At 41.2% G+C, this 18,793-nt stretch overlaps 1 protein-coding gene across 7 annotated transcripts in view; it reads left to right on the top strand.

The window, feature by feature from the left end:
* The first annotated feature begins 2,231 nt into the window (after nt 1-2,231).
* The window catches only part of KDM6A (lysine demethylase 6A), a 206,950-nt gene continuing 190,388 nt past the window's right edge, over nt 2,232-18,793 (top strand). For 2 of the 7 annotated variants that reach the window (XM_082378062.1, XM_082378061.1), the window contains exons 1-2: nt 2,233-3,067; nt 3,282-3,345. In XM_082378062.1, the coding sequence (XP_082234188.1) occupies nt 2,901-3,067; nt 3,282-3,345 (231 nt within the window). In that variant the 5' untranslated portion in view covers nt 2,233-2,900. Of the gene's footprint in view, nt 3,068-3,281; nt 3,346-18,793 lie in introns of all 7 variants that reach the window. The other 5 variants (XM_082378055.1, XM_082378057.1, XM_082378060.1 and 2 more) reach the window with 4 other exon arrangements.

Genomic DNA, 18,793 nt, shown 5'->3' on the forward strand with positions numbered 1-18,793 from the left:
TTATATGATATAAACTATGCAAGACCTAAAAAATTACACAGTGATATAAGGACTATGTTACTGTCTAAAATTTATCTCATGCTTCATGATGGACTGTAATTGGACTAGACACAGAGTTCTGGCTTAGAGGATAAGTAACTTTCCCAAGGACACACAGCCTGTGCAGAGTAATAATTTGCATCCAGGTCTGCCTGACTTCGACCCCACACATTGCATCCACTCCATGCAATTCTGCTGCTATTACCTAGTAATGATTATGTAGTGAGAAAGGTTTTGAGGGGTTGGAGGTGGGCAGCCTTATAATTCTTGGAAACTTCCTGAGTCAAGAACCACCAGCTTGGGCTTCCCTGGTGGTGCAGTGGTTGGGAGTCCGCCTGCCAATGCGGGGAACGCGGGTTCGGGCCCTGGTCCGGGAGGATCCCACATGCCGCTGAGAGACTGGGCCCGTGTGCCACAACTGCTGAGCCTGCGCTCTAGAGAGGCCGCAAGCCACAACTACTGAGTCCGCGGGCCACAACTACTGAAGCCCACGTGCCTGGAGCCTGTGCTCCACAACAAGAGAAGCCACTGCAGTGAGAGGTCCGCGCACCGCAGTGAAGAGTGGCCCCCGCGCGCCGCAGCTGGCGAGAGCCCACACGCAGCAGCGAGGACCCAACACAGCCAAAAATAAAAACAAATAAATAAATAAATTTATTAAAAAAAAAAAAAAAAAAGAACCACCAGCTCCAGGAAGATTGCCAAATACTGGCGGAATTTCTGTCTCTGCTTGTGCAAGTCTAAGTGTGTGTGTTTGTGTGTGTGTGTATGGTGGTTTGTGGGGGGAGATAGTGGTGTCAAAATCTCCTGGGCTTTGAAGGTCATCTGTTGTGAGAAAGTTTACAATGCATGTGCTAATTTAGCTGCAGAAAATATTCAGCCCTGTATCCTCACCCATTCAAGTAAAATGGAAGGAATACCATAAAGAGTGGAAGAGGTGTTTCAGAGAAAGTAATTAAACCTGAAATATAATCCATATAAAACTATAGTTTGTTAGTCTAGTTACTAGTCTCAGGGGAACAATTTAAAACTGTGTGCAAAATCAGTTGGGATTTCCATAGCTTCTCACTGAATACTGCTAGGATTACTGAGTCAGCACTGAATTGTCTTCCTTATAGTTTAACATCCACGTTGAATATACCTTGTTTATTGGTTACATTATTGAAAATATAGAGTCCATGTCTATAAAGGAAACCTCGTCTTCGTATGTCCATTAATTTTTTTCCTATCCCTGACGACTGGAGGTGTGCCCTGTAACAGATCTGTTATATGAGACATATCTTATTAAATTTGTCTTTTGAAAAGAGTAATAGACCGAAGGCATGTTTTCTTTTTCTCCCAATTATCCTATGGATTGAAAGGCAGACCAGTGACTTTTATTTGCATCTGTGACGCGGTCAGAACAAGAAAGTGTTACTGTTGCGTAAGACATGTTGTGGGAGGTAGAAAAGGGTTTTCTGGGCTGCAAGCTTCACTATCTTAATTATGCCTTCTCTCAGGCCTGTCTACAAGCAGCCCGAACTCTTCCATGAAGGCCCCACTGAGATCAGAGCAGTAGAAACCAACATTCTGGAGATCTCGCTTAACAATTTTTCGTCATTGCTTTTTCTTACAACACTATAATGAACTACTGATAAAACACAGGTGGCATGAAACTTTGGACCCAAAGTGCCGCCAACAGACCTTTGGAGGTGGGGAGCTATGGTCAGCGAGCCAGACCCCCGTGGGTGACTCTTCATTCCCTCCGGCCGGGGGTCAGGGGACCTTTCCCCCTTCACTTGCGGCGCGAGCGAGGGGATCGGGGCCGGGAGCGCACAACTGGCCTAGGGCGGCGCCTGAGCCGCGGAGCAGGGGACCAGCAGCCGCTGCCCGAGCGCGCTCCTCGCGGAGGCCATTACTTCCAGCGGTGCCAAAAGTGTGCGCCTTCTTCGGAGGGCGGAGGTCAGGGGCCGTGCGCCGCCTCCCGGCGACGCGACCCTTATCAGGCCCTCCGGGGCCCGGGACCCCCAAAGCGCAGGATGCCGAAGCCGCGGTCTGGGCCCACCACCGAGCTCCCGGGCAGGCAAAGGCCGTCTATGGCGCCCTCGCTCATTGCTCGCGCCCGCCGCGGGCGGTGCCGGACCTCGCCCTTCCCCACCGCTCCCCTCCCCCTGCCGAGCCCGCCGCGGCTCCCGAGGTGACACGGCCCGGACCCTCCATTCTCTGCCCCAGTGTATTTAACTGGCACAACCTAATCGGCTGCTCCCTCTCGAGGACAAACCCTTCCCTCGGACGGACGGGCCCAGCAGCCAACCACCGGCCAGAATTGGCGTGCGTCCCGCTCCCTGTCGGTGGGGGCCTCGGTGGGCGGGGCTCGGGCAGCTAGCAAGTTGAGTGGAGCCACGGCTGACGTGAGTCAACAAAGGTCACGTGAAGCGAGCGGGCCACGCTGATTGGCGGCGCCGGCCGGGCGGGGAGGGGAGGGGGTCACGGCGGCGGCGTGGGGTTCGCTGTGTGACACAATTACAACAACTTTGTGCTGGTGCCGGGGAAGTTTGTGTCTCCAACGAATCCCCCCCGCGTCCCTCAACCCCGCACGCTCCGGCCGTTCCCGCCATCTCCGCCCGTGGCTGCCCCTCGCCCGCTCCCGCGATGTGACCCTACAAGCCGAGCCGCTGCCGCTGCCGACCCGGGGGCTCCGCAGCCCCTGCCGCCGCCGCCTTCACCGCCGCCGCGTTGGGATTTTTCGTCGCTGCCGCCTGCGGCGGAGGAGGAGGCGGCGATAAAGTTGGTGTGCCGGTCCCGCGCGGAGATTGGGGGCGTCGTTGTGGGCCCCGGCCCGGGGGGAGGTGTCGGCGTCGGAGTTGTGAATTCGCTGCGTTTCCATGAAATCCTGCGGAGTGTCGCTCGCTACCGCCGCCGCTGCCGCCGCCGCCGCCGCTTTCGGTGATGAGGAAAAGAAAATGGCGGCGGGAAAAGCGAGCGGCGAGAGCGAGGAGGCGTCCCCGAGCCTGACAGCCGAGGAGAGGGAGGCGCTCGGCGGACTGGACAGGTACGGGCCGCCGTCACCCGCCCGGTCGGCTCCGGACGGGTTGGCGCCGCTCTCCGGGGAGGCCGGAGCGCGGCTCGCCTCTGGCGGCGGCGGGGCGAGCACCTTGGCTTGGCGCTCTCGGTGCCGTAGCCGCCGCCGGGGCCTCGGGCTCGGGCAGGGATGGGTCGGTGGTGCTGTTGGACCTTTAACGAGCCGCGTGTGTCTCTCTCCACAGCCGCTTCTTCGGTTTCGTGAGGTTTCATGAAGATGGCGCCAGGACGAAGGCCCTGCTGGGCAAGGTAAGGCAGCTGCGGGCCGGAGCGCGGACACGGTCTCCCCGGCCGGCGCCCCCCTCGCCCCGAACCCCGCGGCCCCGCGGCCCGGCCAGCGCTCATTGTGGCCGCGAACGAGGGCCGAGGGGCTTCCGGAAAACTATTTCCTGCTTCTGCTCCCCCCCCCCCCGCCCCACACACACACCCCCGGATCCCTCTCTCGCTCCCTTGCGAAATCGCCCTCTCCTCTCGTAGCTGGAGGAACAGAGACGGCAGCGCTTTGGGGCCGAGCTCAACTGGGTCGACAAAACTGCCTGTTATTTTACGGCTTTGGGAGGGGCGACCGATGATCGCTCCGAGGTGCCTGCTTAGGGTCAAAAGGGCTTGTAAATGTGTGCAGATTTCCCCGCATTGCCGAGTTAACTTGCCTCCCGTGGTTTTTATTCTTTTCCTCCAGGCAGGCTGTTCGGGAAGTCTGTTAACCCAACGTTTGGGGCTTTCTTGTGTCCCCGCTCCCAGAAGGGGGAAGTTGCACGTAGTTTAGGGCGGTGAAGAGTTTGCATGGGTCTGTTGACATGCATCTCGAGGGGTATGGTGTTTTACCTGAAGTTAGGTGACTTGTTTACTTTTTGGGTCTTTCGGCCATAGAAATCCTGTAGTTACTTGTGAATGTGTTTTCTTCTTGGAGCCTCGTTTCCTGCCTATCTGGCAGGGGAGGCCAGGGGGGAATTCGGGGTGCAGTTTCTGTTTATTTGTGTGGAAAGTTGTTGGCACTGTCATTTAGTTAAGTAATGGCTGCTCCTGTCGGCCCAAGATGGCGGGACAGGGTGGGAGGAGAAAGTGAAGGGGGGGGTTTGGGGGAGGGAGGAGAGGTAAACATGGAAATAAATAGTAGCGATGAATAGGCCTCTCCTTCGGAGTGTGTAGCTCGGTGGTGTTTAATAAAAATTATCCAAGATTATTTGCATCTAGAATTCTTGTACCTTTCTCAAGCTTGGAAGCAGCATTCATAAGCCTGGTAAATGCTTATCAACCTGTAGCACATTTAGTTACCCATCCGTAAGCTATTGAACAAAGGCACTGGAGTCTCGATCTGTCTGCATCAGTTTGTGTCTTTTGACCAAAATCTGATCGAAATGATATTTGTATGCTTGCTTCTTAATTGGGACCGTGAAACTTGGAGTGTGCTGGGATAGGTGTTGCATCCATTAGACATTTGCTTTTCTAGCTGAAATCAGTGGCTTTGCATTTGACACCTAGCTTTATTGTTGCAATTGAGAAGGAAGTTTGAAATGACTAAAGCCTTGCATTTTATTCTTAAGTTGATTAAAAAAAAAATTTAGTTGTCCCTAATATTTGTCTGTAGTTTGGTTTAGGAGAGTCACTAATTCCTTTTATCTGTAATTACACTTATGTTTTTGTTTCAGAATAACTTAAGTGTAAGGGGTTTCGAATACAAATAATGACCAGAAAGCTAAACTGAAATAATCCTTTTCAGTAAGCCCAGTCCCTTTGACCCATAGAGAAAAGTTGAATTAAACTTTGACTATGTAAGTATTAATTGGCTTCATTAAAATTATTGCTGGAAAAATGAATAGCGACTAGCTCCGAAATGATTTAAGCATAAATGACCTAAGCCTTGAAATTTTTTTTTCAACCTGAGTATTTAAAATATTTTATTTAAAAATACTCCACTACTGTCCAAGTTGTCATTCCAAAAGATTAAGCAAAATATTTAAATTTAAGGAGCATTATTTTATTTTGGAGTGATTATTGCCGATCTAATAGGAGGTTGGTAAAATTGTTTGCAAAGATAATGCATTTGGAAAAGTTTGGCCAAGGCTACGGCTTTTGGTTATGGTAATGAAGAAATAAATGGAATCTGATGTTTTATGTGGATAATGTGTAAAATGCTACTTGATTTCATGTCTCAGAATGCTTGTATTTAGATGGATTCACAGTGGATTGTGCTTAACATTGTATTTCAGATTGTAATATTGAACCCTGCAGTTATGCACTATTGAGTTTAAATTGTAAAAGAACTGAACATATTCAGGTATATTTTTGTGCAAGTGCATTACTTTCTTGATGTTTGAATACAGCAACATCTTATAAATGAGAAACTTGCAAAGCTTCATTATGTTTTGTGGAAGAATGAAGGCTTCATAAAATACTGGGTAATTTGATTAGTAAGTGTTTTGTGGAACTAAAGAAGAAAGGTTCTTCTTTACTTCAGACCCCGTGCTTGTGAGGTCCTACCTATTTAGGTCAAGGCTTCTTAGCCTTAACATTAAAATAAAACATTCTAGAGAATGTGCTTGCAACTGCATGCAATTCATGGTTGTGTCCTTGTGAGCTCGAACATACCAGTGAAATGTGTAATGTAAAGCTTGATATTATATAACCTCGCACCATGTGTTTGAATTGGATTCTGAATAGAATGAAGGAGCTGGAGTCCTGCTATAGGAAGTACTGAATTATTTAGTGTCATCCATCTTTTGCACAGCCCTGGTAAACAGTATGTTTTTTGTGGAATGTTGAGCTGTGTTAGTTTCAGAATTCTTATTGTCTGAAAGTCTTAAAAATAAGAGTTGGCTTTTCTTTGTTGGGGTAGGTTCCGGCTACTTACCTAAGAGCAGATACTGGAATTAAATAACTCCCAGGATTCTCTTTTTAGCGATGATTTTTCTCATTACCACCCCTCCACCCCGACCCCCCAACAAATTTAGTCTGCACCTTGTATAACTTTTTTTTTTTTGACAGAAATTTAGCTATTACTACTTGCTTTCAAAAATTCTTATTCCTATATATTATTGGATCTTCTTTCAAGTTTTTAAATTTAAATTAGTAGGTTTTTAAAAAGGTTAACTCTTGACTTAAAAGATTTGGAAAGTTTAAAACGTTTAATAATAACTATCTCTTACTTGCCCGTAAACTCGTTATGTACCTTTTCTAGGTGAGAATACTTTGTCTAAACTGCTGATTTCTCTTAGTCTCTGAATGCATTTGTGAGATTAATTTATATTGGAGTCATTGAAAGAATTTTTGTTTGAATGATTGCCGTTTGATATACAGTGCTTGGGGTTTTGGATGAAAAAGAAATTAGTAATACAGTATATTATTTTGCAGTAATACCTTTAAAATATTTTTAAAAGATTGTAAACAGCAAGTGGTTGCTTAATCAGAGTTCTTGAAATATAGCTGATCTTGATTACTTTTCTCTTTAAACTAATGCTGACCATCTTTTGGTAACATAATTCAAGATTCTTATTTTTTTAATTATAGTGGAGTTACTGAAAAGTAATTAAGAAGTGAAACATTTCAACAGAAATTAACTATGGTGACACTTGTAGTACATTTTTGAAAATCTTTTGGATTAATCTTGTTTTCAGTTAATAAGGATTTGAGTTAAAAAATAATATATAGTAATATATAGCATGAATATAGTAATACTATATGTATTTATAGTAGTTATATAATGCTAAAGGGTTGGGGAATCTTTTGTCAGGGAACTATTGCTAAAATACATAGTTGTTCACTTTGAAGTAGCTATATCATTTTTAAGTTTGTATTAAATACTCTTATTGGGATTTTTTTTTCTTTTGTAATTCTTTTAATCAATAGAAAGATTATGTAGAATACTTAGAAGTAGTTATGGATTGTCTACCATTTTAAAATGTATGTGTCTAAAAAAATAAAATGTATGTGCTTTTTTTTCCTAGGAGATAATTAGTATGAAAATAGTTGGAATTTAAAATTTTGGGGGCAGTGGAAGTAGTTTAAGGTCCATTAAAGCATGTATTTTCCTAAATTTGGTTCGCTTGCATGTAGACGGTAAGGGAAAATTATTAGGTTAGTTGTAGAGGTGGCTTTTTAATACTATAATATTTGGATGTTGATGTTTAAAATTATGCTGTATTATGTGTGTGTTTTGTTTGCTGGCACTTAAAGGAATATATTCGTTTTCAGTGCTAAAGGAGATTAGTGTTTGGGTTACAAAAGTAACCACAGAATAATGTCATACTTTTTTGTTTGAAAATTAGGTCTTTAATATGATGCATCTTAAAAAGTATTTTCTAGTTTGGAAAGTTGTCTTGTAAACAATTATAGTCATTATTATTTACCCGGACAAAGTCTCATGCAGTTACTATACATTTCCTAAGATTTTGATACATTCCTGGTAATAAAGCTATAGTTAAGAGATTATAGAAAATGCTTGCTTATCTGGCCACACATTAGAATTGCAGGAACATATAAACATGCGCTTTTTAAGTTCTGAACCCCCCCCCCCACCCCGCCCCGCCCCAATAGCTCTTTTCTGTAGACTCGGTTACAAATTGAAATGACTAGGGAACATTTGGCTGCCACTTCTATATATATTTCAGGTTGTTAAGAAAAACTGCGTGAGAGATGAGTTTCTGTGATGTAGATGGTAAAGTGGAATGGTGGGCCATGCACTTTGAACCAAGGTGAAGGTTCAGTGCTTTGCTAGCTACAGAGTAAAAATATCTTTTTCTGACTTGATTATGTAACATTTAGTTTTTATTTATGTAATACCAGTATTATTTTGCAGATTTGAAAAGGTTTTTTTTGGTTAAGTTTATTTTACTTTGAAACTCATTTTGATGCTTTGAGCTCTTTGAAATTGATGTTAGTGACTGTGCATTATTAATATCTTTTAAATGTATCCAGAGAACTAATTTATGTTACAAAAACACCACTAGATTGTCTAAGAATTGAAATGGTGGTTAGGTTATTTAAGACCCACATGTATTTGTGGACTAGTTAATTAATGGAGTTTATTTAATGAATATATAACTGACAGTCTTACGTACTCATACTGAAGCTTCACATATAATTGTATCAGTTTTCTATACTGGTTTGTAATTTGTCGATAGTAAATTAGAGCAACAAATATTTGAGTACACTGAATGCAAGTCTTCTATGCAGGGAATATTGAAGATAACATAGATACCCCTTGTCTGCATTGAAAACTTACAGTTCCCTAAAAGGGTGAGATATAAGTATAAGGATGACTATCACAAAAACATCAGTGGCAGAAGAAAAGTATGAAGTATCCTGAAAGCTTATGATAAAGGTCAATTTAACAATTTTCAAGTTAGAATGGCTCTTTCTTTTTTGGCCACCCATAAAAACATTGATTAGCAAACATGCACAAAAGCAGTCACAGGAACCTGTTGGTGAAGCTTGACAACGGAAATCTCAGCTCTTTGTCCTTGTAGGTAGTCTATCAAGGACCTTGCTGGAAAGGTGCTTTGGAGGCACATGTAGCAATATGTTAGCAGCAGTAGGCATTAGCCCCAGAATCACCTGATCAGTGGTGGAACACAGGGCTGAATGGGACTCTCAGAGTATGTGTGCATTCTGGAGAGTATTGGGATCCTGGATTTGCTGATTCTTAGACCCTGTTCATGCAGAGGTGGAGACGCCTTTACAGTATTTCTAGCCAAGCCACATTAACTTGGACATCGTTCATTTCACTGATGAAAACTTACTTCTGACATTCCTTATGCTACCTAACACATTCTCCTGACTGAAGTAAAGGCAGGAGAACCATTGCCTTTGTAGAGTGCTGTCATGGCTCCTGTCTTCCTCATGTCTCTCATTTTTAGATTTAACTATTCTGGACTGTGTATTCCTGATTTGGGAATTTCAGAAGTTAACTAACAGCCCCTGGATTTTAGATTACTGGAATCAACTTCAAAAGTTAACTGATAGTTGCTAGGTTAAAATTAATGAAAGCACATGAGACTCACTGTATCCTGATGTGTATTTCATTTAATTTTTTTCTTAAAACATTTAATGAGAATTTATATTATGTAACATTCTGTGTCAGACATTTAAAACTCAATTATTTCATTCAGGTTTTGTAATATGAGTTAAATGGGGGGGGGATTCACATTTGTGAGATAATTGCACAGTGGCTTCTGGGCTAGCTTAATTTACAGATAGCCTTTTCCATTTATCTAGGCACATGTTTCAACAAATTATGCACTTTGAACACCAGACCCCAGAAGAGGAAGAAAGACCCAGCTCTTAGCTCCTCATGCTGGGGACTCTTGTGATCTGCACCTTCTTTCCCTAGATGGGTAGTGCTGGAGATGGGCAGGACATTGATGGCTCCTGCAAAAACACTATTTGCTTTCTTGGATCCCCATTTTCAGTTAGTTTACTCTTGGGGCAGTTGTAAATTGAGTTTCAAAGTTCTATCCTAGATTGGGCCTCAGTAGAATGTCTCTTGTTAATAGGGTGGGGCTTATTTCTTGATTGTGTTTCTTGGAGATGGTGTTTCTTGACTTCTTTATCAGCAAGCAATCTTTTAATTTTGTTTAGGAACACATGATTTAAAATCAGGTTTTAGCTTTTAGCATATGTTCAAAGGATCATCTGCTGTGTGTTCTGTCCCTCTCTGATCTCATTTTGTAGTAATATTTACCTTTGTTATGAGTTCCTAACTTGAGATCCTTGAATTGAGTGTTCATGGGTCAGTTTAGGAAATTCTCTGACAAAGTTTTGGAAGGATACTCAAGAAGTATTTGAATAATGATCATCTTGGAGTACAAAGTGGCTCTAGGGTGAGGAGGAGGGGAGATTTTATTATTTTTTATTTTTTAAATTTTGATTTATTTTATTTATTTATTTAGGCTGCTTTGGGTCTTCCTTGCTGCATGCCCGGGCTTTCTCTAGTTGTGATGAGCGGGGGCTGCTCTTCGTTGTGGTGCACTGGCTTCTCATTGCGATGGTTTCTCTTGTTGCGGAGCACGGGCTCTAGGCATGCGGGCATCAGTAGTTGTGGCACGCAGGCCCAGTAGTTGTGGCTCGCGGGCTCAGCAGTTGTGGCGTACGGGCCCAGTTGCTCTGCGGCACGTGAGATCTTCCCGGACTAGGGCTCAAACCCGTGTCCCCTGCATTGGCAGGCGGATTCTTAACCACTGCGCCACCAGGGAAGCCCCAGGAGGGGAGATTTTAAACAGATTTCTGTACCACTGTGGGCTTTTTTTGTTGTTGTTATTTTAACCATAGACATGCATTACCTTAAAAATAATAAAATAAGCACACTGATAGTGAGTATGCCAGAATTATATTTTGGTTGATTAAAGATGGATTTTATACTACGGCGTGTAGTTAGAGATACCTGTGAATACCTTGTTGTCAAGTTGGGATACTTCTCGTCTTGATGGTCCTTCAGTGGGGATAGGGGTAAATGAAGTAGAGGTGTGTACCCTATTTGGTCCTATTTCTTTCTTTTTTTCTTTTTGCTGCCCTCACCCTGGTCTTATTTCTTTGCATTTTATTTACATGACTTTGTTATAGTTGCTGTACTCATTCTTCATTTTGGTCTTTAGCATCTGTTTCATTGATGACTTTATTTTTGGGCCTGAGTTGGCCCGGGCTTACATTTGGGACCTAATTAAAAACTGTAACCTGGAAGGGTGGGAGTAATCTCTTATTTAGATAGTTTTAGGTTTCTCAGCCAAGTTATGGCCGTTTGCCACTTTCTTCTATAAGGTTTTATTTTCTCTTACTATTTCTTCCTTTTATTATATTTTTTCTGTACTTCTCTACGTTGCTAAGACTGACATCATTCTGTTGTGAATGTGTTCTTGTATTCTTTTTGTGGTTTTGTCTGTGGTAGTATTTTGTCTGTGTTAGAGTAAATAAAAGATGGTACTGCTAAGTTTATTCTCAGGAAGAAGGTTGGGCTTTGTTAAGAGTATTGCATGAGGTCATCTAATTTATTTTAATTTAGAACAGTGGAAGAAACCTTTTTAGATAAAGGATTGTTTTTAGACTAGATCTATTACATTATGTTCGTTAGATCTTTCTCTTTTTAAAAAAACAGTGTATTAGGGAAAATTTCCAACATTTTCAAAAGCAGAGAAAATCAACCGACCAACCCTCACCAGTCATTACCCAGCTTCAACAATTTTCAACTCGTAACCAGTCTTGTTTCATCTGTATTTTGCCCCTCACTGCCATTATTGTGAAGGAAATCTCATATGAGTCACATCATTTAATCCATAGATATTTCAGTTTGTCTCTGAAACATAGCCACAGTGCCTTTATTACACATAAAATAAGTTCTTAATATCAAATATCCATGGGCCTTGATTTTTTTTTTTGCCATTTGGAAGCTAAGAATTAGTTGCTTGGGAAATGAGTAGAAAGCAGATATTTAGCTGAATATGTGTGAGTTTGTATTTTAATATTGTGGTAGAATTCTGTAATAGAATATTACATAATACGTGACAGAAGAGAGAATTTTTCCTAAGAACTTTATGAATCTTAGTTGCTTGAGTCTGTTTGGATAGTTTATATATTTAGGGAAAATTTATTTATTTTATTTAAAAAAAATTTATTTTATTTATTTATTTTTGGCTGCGTTGGGTCTTCATTGCTGTGCACGGGCTTTCTCTAGTTGTGGAGAGCGGGGGCTACTCTTCATTGTGGTGCGTGGGCTTCTCATTGCGGTGGCTTCTCTTGTTGCGGAGCACGGGCTCTAGAGTGCAGGCTCAGTAGTTGTGGCTCACGGGCTCAGTAGTTGTGGCTCGTGGGCTTTAGAGCGCAGGCTCAGTAGTTGTGGCGCACGGGCTTAGTTGCTCCACAGCATGTGGGATCTTCCCGGACCAGGGCTCTAACGTGCCCCCTGCATTGGCAGGCGGATTCTTAACCACTGCGCCACCAGGGAAGCCCGGAAAATTTGTTTTTAAGATACAATAGTTAACTGTTTTAGGTTTTTGAATTTCAAGTGTCAGAATGAGAAGTAGAAAAGCTTTTACTTTGCTTGATTGATTTGTGAGACGTTTGCTGAACTGCTGTGAGTGAGGGACTGTGCCAAGTCCTGGGGCAACAAGTAATACTTGGCCTCTGCCCCTGCAGTCTGTGGAGAGAGAGAGACAGACGGAGTGACCATATGATGTAGTAAGTACCATAATCAAGGTATATGCAAAGTGCTATGAGCTCTCAAATGATGGAGCAATTAAAACATTTAAAACTTTTGATTATGGGTAATTTAAGCTATCCACACAAATTCCCAACATTTTGGAGCAGTTAGTTTAGACTGGAGAAGTGGGTAAGAGAAACTGCACAAAAATGTAATGACATTTTGGCCGTGGTTATCAAACACGGATAGAAAGAAGTTGAACAAGAGGAAAAAGAAGGTAGAGTTGGAGGTATTGAAGTTAAATGGTGTTTGAGGAATTGTGAATAATTTAGTGTGGACAGAGAGAGGGTAGGGTGTCTTAGTGGCATTGGGAGGAGGTAATTGAGCATGTGAAGGCCCCCATCACTGTAGGCCATAGGAGGTTTTGGGGAGTCATTGAGCTCAACTCTCTAATCAGGGGAAGTGACATGACCAGAAGTAGATTTTCTGGGAATAGTATTGGCTACAGTGAGGGATAAAGTGGAGGAGAAAGGAACCTAGTTGTGAAGTACTGATGGATAGATAGCACTGCATGGATTTTAGAGTAGAATTCTGCTTCTGCCACTTACTAGATATATGATCTTTGGGCAAATTATTTCATCTTTCAGAGGCTCAGTTTTCTCATCTGTAAAATGGAAGTGGTGATAGATTTCTGGCAGGCTATTGCATTTTGTGTTAGGAAAAGAAGATATGTAAAGTGCCTGGCATTGGGCCTGGTGTGGAAGGTGCTCAATACAAGATATATGTTATCATCTTGGAAAATAATTTTTAAAGTGAGGCTGTAGTTGAGGAATGAGGGGGGAGATAGAGGCAGGTTTGAGATCTCTTGAAAACACCCTTCCCTGACTTTCCTAACATCTGACTACTTTGGCTTTCTTTCTGCATCTCTGACCACATCTCAGTCTCCTTTGCCAAGGAGATTCTGTTCTAGATCTTTTTTACTCTGTCTGCTCCCAAGTTGCATGTATACTTGACTGCCACTTGATTACTTTACCTGGGTATCTTGAAGGCATCTTAAACTGAACATATGCAAGCTGAATTTATGATTGTCTTTGATGTTCCTTGCCTTAGTAAATAACGCTTACCACTACCCTTGCCAGAAACCTTAGAGTCATTTTTAACTCCTCTTTTTCTTAACTTATCACATCCTAACAGTCACCCTATCTTGACGTTTCTACATCTTAAATTTCAAATCTGTTTGTTTTTCTCCATCCTCACTGCCACCATTCTAATTGCAGCCATGATCCTATCTTTCTTTTGAAATACCTTCATGCAGCTTTTTTGAATAGGTATACTTGTGCAGAGTACAAAATTGAAAAGTTACGTAAAGGATGTTGCAGTAAAAAGAAAATCTCTCTTCCACACCATCTTCCAGTTATTTAGTTCCTATTCTCAGGCAGCCATTGATAAAAGATTTGTTGGGTAACTTCATATTTCAGCACCTGTATATTCTGTTGTATTTTTTTCCCCACACAAATGAGGTACCGTATACAAGTTGTTAAAATGCTTTGTTAATTTTGCTGCTTGCCATATGAAAATATTACTTGTTTTTATATCGAATTGTCTTGGGTTTGAGAGTTCTTTCATTCAAGTAGTGAGATGTTGGTGAGGCGATCGGTTTGGGTGATGAAGTTATTTTGATTTTGAGGTTCTGTTACTTCTTTTATATAGGGTATGAAAGGTAGAAATTCTTCAACATGCAAAAGTTTTAATTGAAAGTATGTTCACGTGTGTTTTACTAAGATAACAGTTGCTTAATTTTATATGCCGTGAACTGTCAGTTGGAATAAGTGGCAAAATTTGCCTTCACATTTTGGTTTTATTGGTGTGACTGATTATCAGTCTCCATGAATACTAATTTAATTTACTTCCCTGAATGTTTAAAGAGGTAGCCATAGTTTATACTACTTAATATCTTATATTTGCAGGAGTCATTCACCTTCTTGACTTATTCTTAGGTTTTATTATATAAAAGGAAACATAGGTAAACTTGTATTCTTGATTAGTCATAAACAGTACAGGGCCTCGTGTGTTACTAACTTATAGCAGAATATCTTTATTTCCATTATAGATTGACTGGCGGTGGAGTTAGAACAATGGTACGTTAGTTTTTTGAGGTTATTAACCATTTGAGGGTCAGTGTAGCTGTATACATTTTGTATATGATTTTGGGGAGTGTTTGGTTCCCTTTGAAGCCCAACTGTGGACTCCAGTATTTTCAGTTAGTTTAATTTACTTTATTCTTGGGTAGAGGTGTTAACAGTAGGAGTGTGTTGAGAAGAAAGAAGAGCTTTAGTACCACTGGATTGGTTAGGTTTAGATGGTATGGATTTTACCATACAGTTTTGTGGTGTTCTATGACCACTTCACATATTCTCTCCAGTTCTCCTCTATTGATTATAAGGGTGCTGGGGGAAGAGAATGTGGACTGATCCCTAGAGAACTTATTGCTCTAACTGGAAAAATGGGTGTAAGCGCATACTACCTTAACATAGTTAATAGGCTTTAGAATTGTTCCTCAGCCTGGGTGCTTAAAATGCTGGCTTGATTGGGAGGCTGTGTGATATACTGGGAAGAACAGTGGATCAGAAAACTGAAGCCTGGTGTTTGAGTCTGCTGCCTACTTTGTGAAGTTGGTTAATTCTTATAGTCCCCAGTTTCACCGTCTGTTAAGATGAACGGCTAGGGATTAAGAATTTCCAAAGTGACTGTCTAGCATCAGAATTCTAGGTGGTGGTTCATTTGAATTTTTAGGATTGACTCAATTCTTAAAGATTTTGACCCAGAAGGAGGGCACAGTTCTGGATTGTAATTTTCTTTGATTTCAGCCTCAAGGCTTCAAGACCAGAAACGAATGCAGGCACATAATGGAACTGAGAGTTGTATGTTTTTGTTAGTCTCACATGATAAATTATTCAGTTAGTCTTTGATTTGAAAGTTGGCCTTATTTATTAATGGTTAGTGTTTTGACTTCTTTATACAGATTATTTATTTCTTATAGTTGGGGTAGTTATTTCTTAGGTCAGATCTGATGTTTCTAATTCTAGAAGATGGGTATAATCACTGTGTATTTACCTGTTTCCTAGGAACTCATGACAGGGCTAAATGAATTCTCAGATGTGAATTGATAAGAAATGTCATATTAGATACATACTATTAGGTACTGGGCATTTGTGTGTTACAAGGATGAGTAAGGCCCCTCAGTTTCCCTAAAAGTAGCAAGAATTGGCATTGAGGCATTTTCTGATCTATTGAATGTAAACTTTTATTGTTGAATTTTGCTCTGTGTGTGTATGTATGTGTATGAGTATATTATGATTATATTTTTATTGTAAGCCTGTCAGTTAAAAAGATAGACTTGGAGTTTGTAAGTTAGCTTCAGGGTATAACTCTTAAGGAGAAACATTTTTTGTAATGCTTTTCCAAAGTATTTATCTATTAATGGATAGATAAATGAAGTGGGTCTTCTGTCATTGAAGATGTTCAAGTTTGCTGATTGACACTACTTGGCCAGGATGTTGTAGACAGCATTCAGATATCAAAGGATAAAATTTACTGTTAAGTTATCTGTAAAGATTATCCAACCCTTTAATAGTCATGATTCTGTGAAAAGAGGTAGCTGGGTCCTGAAAATCTGGAGGAAAAGATGGAGCCCTTACTAATCTGATGTATGTTTTTTGGCTCTTGCTTTGTTTTGTTGGACTTCGTTGTCCTTAACAGAAGTGGACAAACACGTGACAGATTGGCTATCATGAATACATTTCTGTAAATGGAAATTTTTTTCTACTGGCTTTTTTTTTTTTTTTTTAATTAATTGACTTATTTATTTATTTTATTTATGGCTGTGTTGGGTCTTCGTTTCTGTGCGAGGGCTTTCTCTAGTTGTGGCAAGCGGGGGCCACTCTTCATCGCGGTGCACGGGCCTCTCACTTTCGCGGCCTCTCCCACTACGGAGCACAGGCTCAAGACGTGCAGGCTCAGTAATTGTGGCTCACGGGCCCAGCCGCTCTGCGGCATGTGGGATCTTCCCAGACCAGGGCTCGAACCCGTGTCCCCTGCATTAGCAGGCAGATTCTCAACCACTGCACCACCAGGGAAGCCCTCTACTGGCTTTTTAAAAATTGACTTTATTTTAAAATAATTGTAGATTCACCTTGCAGTTGTAAGTAATAACAGATCTAGTACAATATCACGACCAGGATATTGACATTGATAGAGTCAAGGTACAGACCTGTTCATCACCACAAGTATCCATCATGTTGTCCTTCATAGCCATATTCACACACCCCCCCCCCCCCCGCCCCCCCAGTTCCTAACCCCTGGCAAGCGCTGATCTGTTCTCTGTTTCTATAGTTTTGTCATTTGAAGAATGTTATATAAATAGTATGTATCCTTTTGGGATTACCATTTTTCACTCAGTAGCACTTCCTGGAGATTAATCCAAGTTGTTGTATGTATAGTTTGTTCCTTTTTATTGCTGAGTATTATTCCATGTTATTGATGTACCGCAGTTTCTTTAACTATTTACCCATTGAAGGATGTCTTGAATTATTTTTAGTCTTTGGCTATTGCAAATAAAGCTGCTATGAACATTTGTGTACAGGTGTTTTTGTGAACATAAGTTTTCTCTGGGATAAATGCCCAAGAGTACAATTGCTGATTGTTGCTTGTTTAGTTTTATAAAAAAATGCCAAAGTGTTTTCCAGAGCAGCTCTACCATTTTACATTCCCATCAGCAGTTCCCACCAGTGTTCTAGCTTTGTTGCACCTTTGCCAGCCTTTGGTGTTATTACTGTTCTTTATTTTCCACATTCTGATAGGTGTGTAGTGATAGCTCATTGTGGTTTTATTTTGCATTTCCCTAAAGGCTAGTGATGTTGAATATCCTTCATGTCCTTATTTTCCGTCTGAATAGCCTCTTTGGTGAAATGTCTATTCATGTCTTTTGGATTATTGATTTGAGACCTTTCTTTTTCTCTGATGTACAAATTTAGTGCTGTAAGTTTTCATTTCTACTACTTTAGTTGTGTACCACATGTTCTTATATGTTGTATTTTCATTCAGTTTTATGTGTTTTTAAGTTTCCTCTTCAGGTTTCCTCTTTGATTCATGGAGTATTTAGTAGTGTGTTACTCAGTTTCTATATACGTATTTGGAGATTTGGCAATTTCCCTGTTTTCACTGTCACTGATTTTTAGCTTGATTCCTTTATGATTAGGGAATTGACTCTAATTTTCATTCTCTTAGTTGACATCTGTTTTATGATCCAGGATATGGTCTATCTTGATAACTGTTGCATGAGTGCTTGAAATGAATGTGTATTCTTTTGTTGGATGGAGTTTTAATATACATGAGAGTTAGATCTTATTGGTTGGTTGTATTGTCCAGTTCTTCTATATCCTTGCTGATTTTCTGTCAGGTAGTTCTGTCGATTGCTGAGAGTGTGGCGTTGCCAAGTTTCCAAGTATAATTGTGGATTTGTCCGTTTTCCTTTTATCAGTTTTCGCTTCTTGTACTTTGAGGTTCTGTCATTTGTTGTGTGCATATTTAGGATTGTCATATCTTCTGGTGGGTTGTTCCCTTTATCATTATGTAGTATCTCTTTTGGTCTTGCTAAAATTACTGGTAATTTTACTTGCTCTGAGGTCTACTTTATCAATAGTAATATTGCTATGCTTCATTTTCAAAAAAATTAATATTTACATGGTTTTTTTTCATACTTTCACTTCACCTATTGTATTTAAAGTGATTTTTTTGTGTGTGTGTGGACAGTGTATTGCTAGATCATTTAAAAAAATCTACTCTGCCTGTCTCTTTTAATTGGTGTATTTAGACTATTTACACTTAAGGTAATTATTGATATGTTAGAGCTTAAGTGTGCTGTTTTATTATTATTATTTTTTGTTTGTTTCCTCTTTCTCATTTCTCTGTTTCTTGTTTCTTACCTCCCTGTGGTTTATCTGGATATATTTTTTGGATTCCATCTTGATTTGTAGTGTTTTTAAGTGTGTCTCTTTGTACAGATTTCTTAGTGGTGGCTCTGGGGATTGGAATATTCATATGTAATTTATCACCATCTTCTGGTATGGATGTTTTACCACTTCGAGTGAAGTGCAGACCTTTACTTTCATTTAGGTCCTTTTGCCCTCTCTCTCTCTCTTTTTTTAAAAAATAAATTTATTTTTGGCTGTGTTGGGTGTGTGTGGTGCGTGGGTTTGCTCTAGCTGCGGAGAGCAGGGGCTACTCTTTGTTGCTGTGTGCTGACTTCTCATTGCTGTGGCTTCTCTTGTTGCGGAGCACGGGCTCTAGGTGCGCGGGCTTCAGTAGTTGCAGCACGTGGGCTCAGTAGTTGTGGCTCGCAGGCTCTAGAGTGCAGGCTCTGTAGTTGTGGTGCATGGGCTTAGTTGCTCCACGGCATGTGGGATCTTCCCGGACCAGGGATCGAACCCTAGTCTCCTGCATTGGCAGGCGGATTCTTAACTACTGCACCACCAGGGAAGTCTTGCCCTTTCTCTTTTGAAATGTAATTTT

Source organism: Balaenoptera borealis (assembly GCF_965194805.1).
Source record: "Balaenoptera borealis genome assembly, chromosome: X".
Lineage (NCBI taxonomy): Eukaryota > Metazoa > Chordata > Mammalia > Artiodactyla > Balaenopteridae > Balaenoptera > Balaenoptera borealis.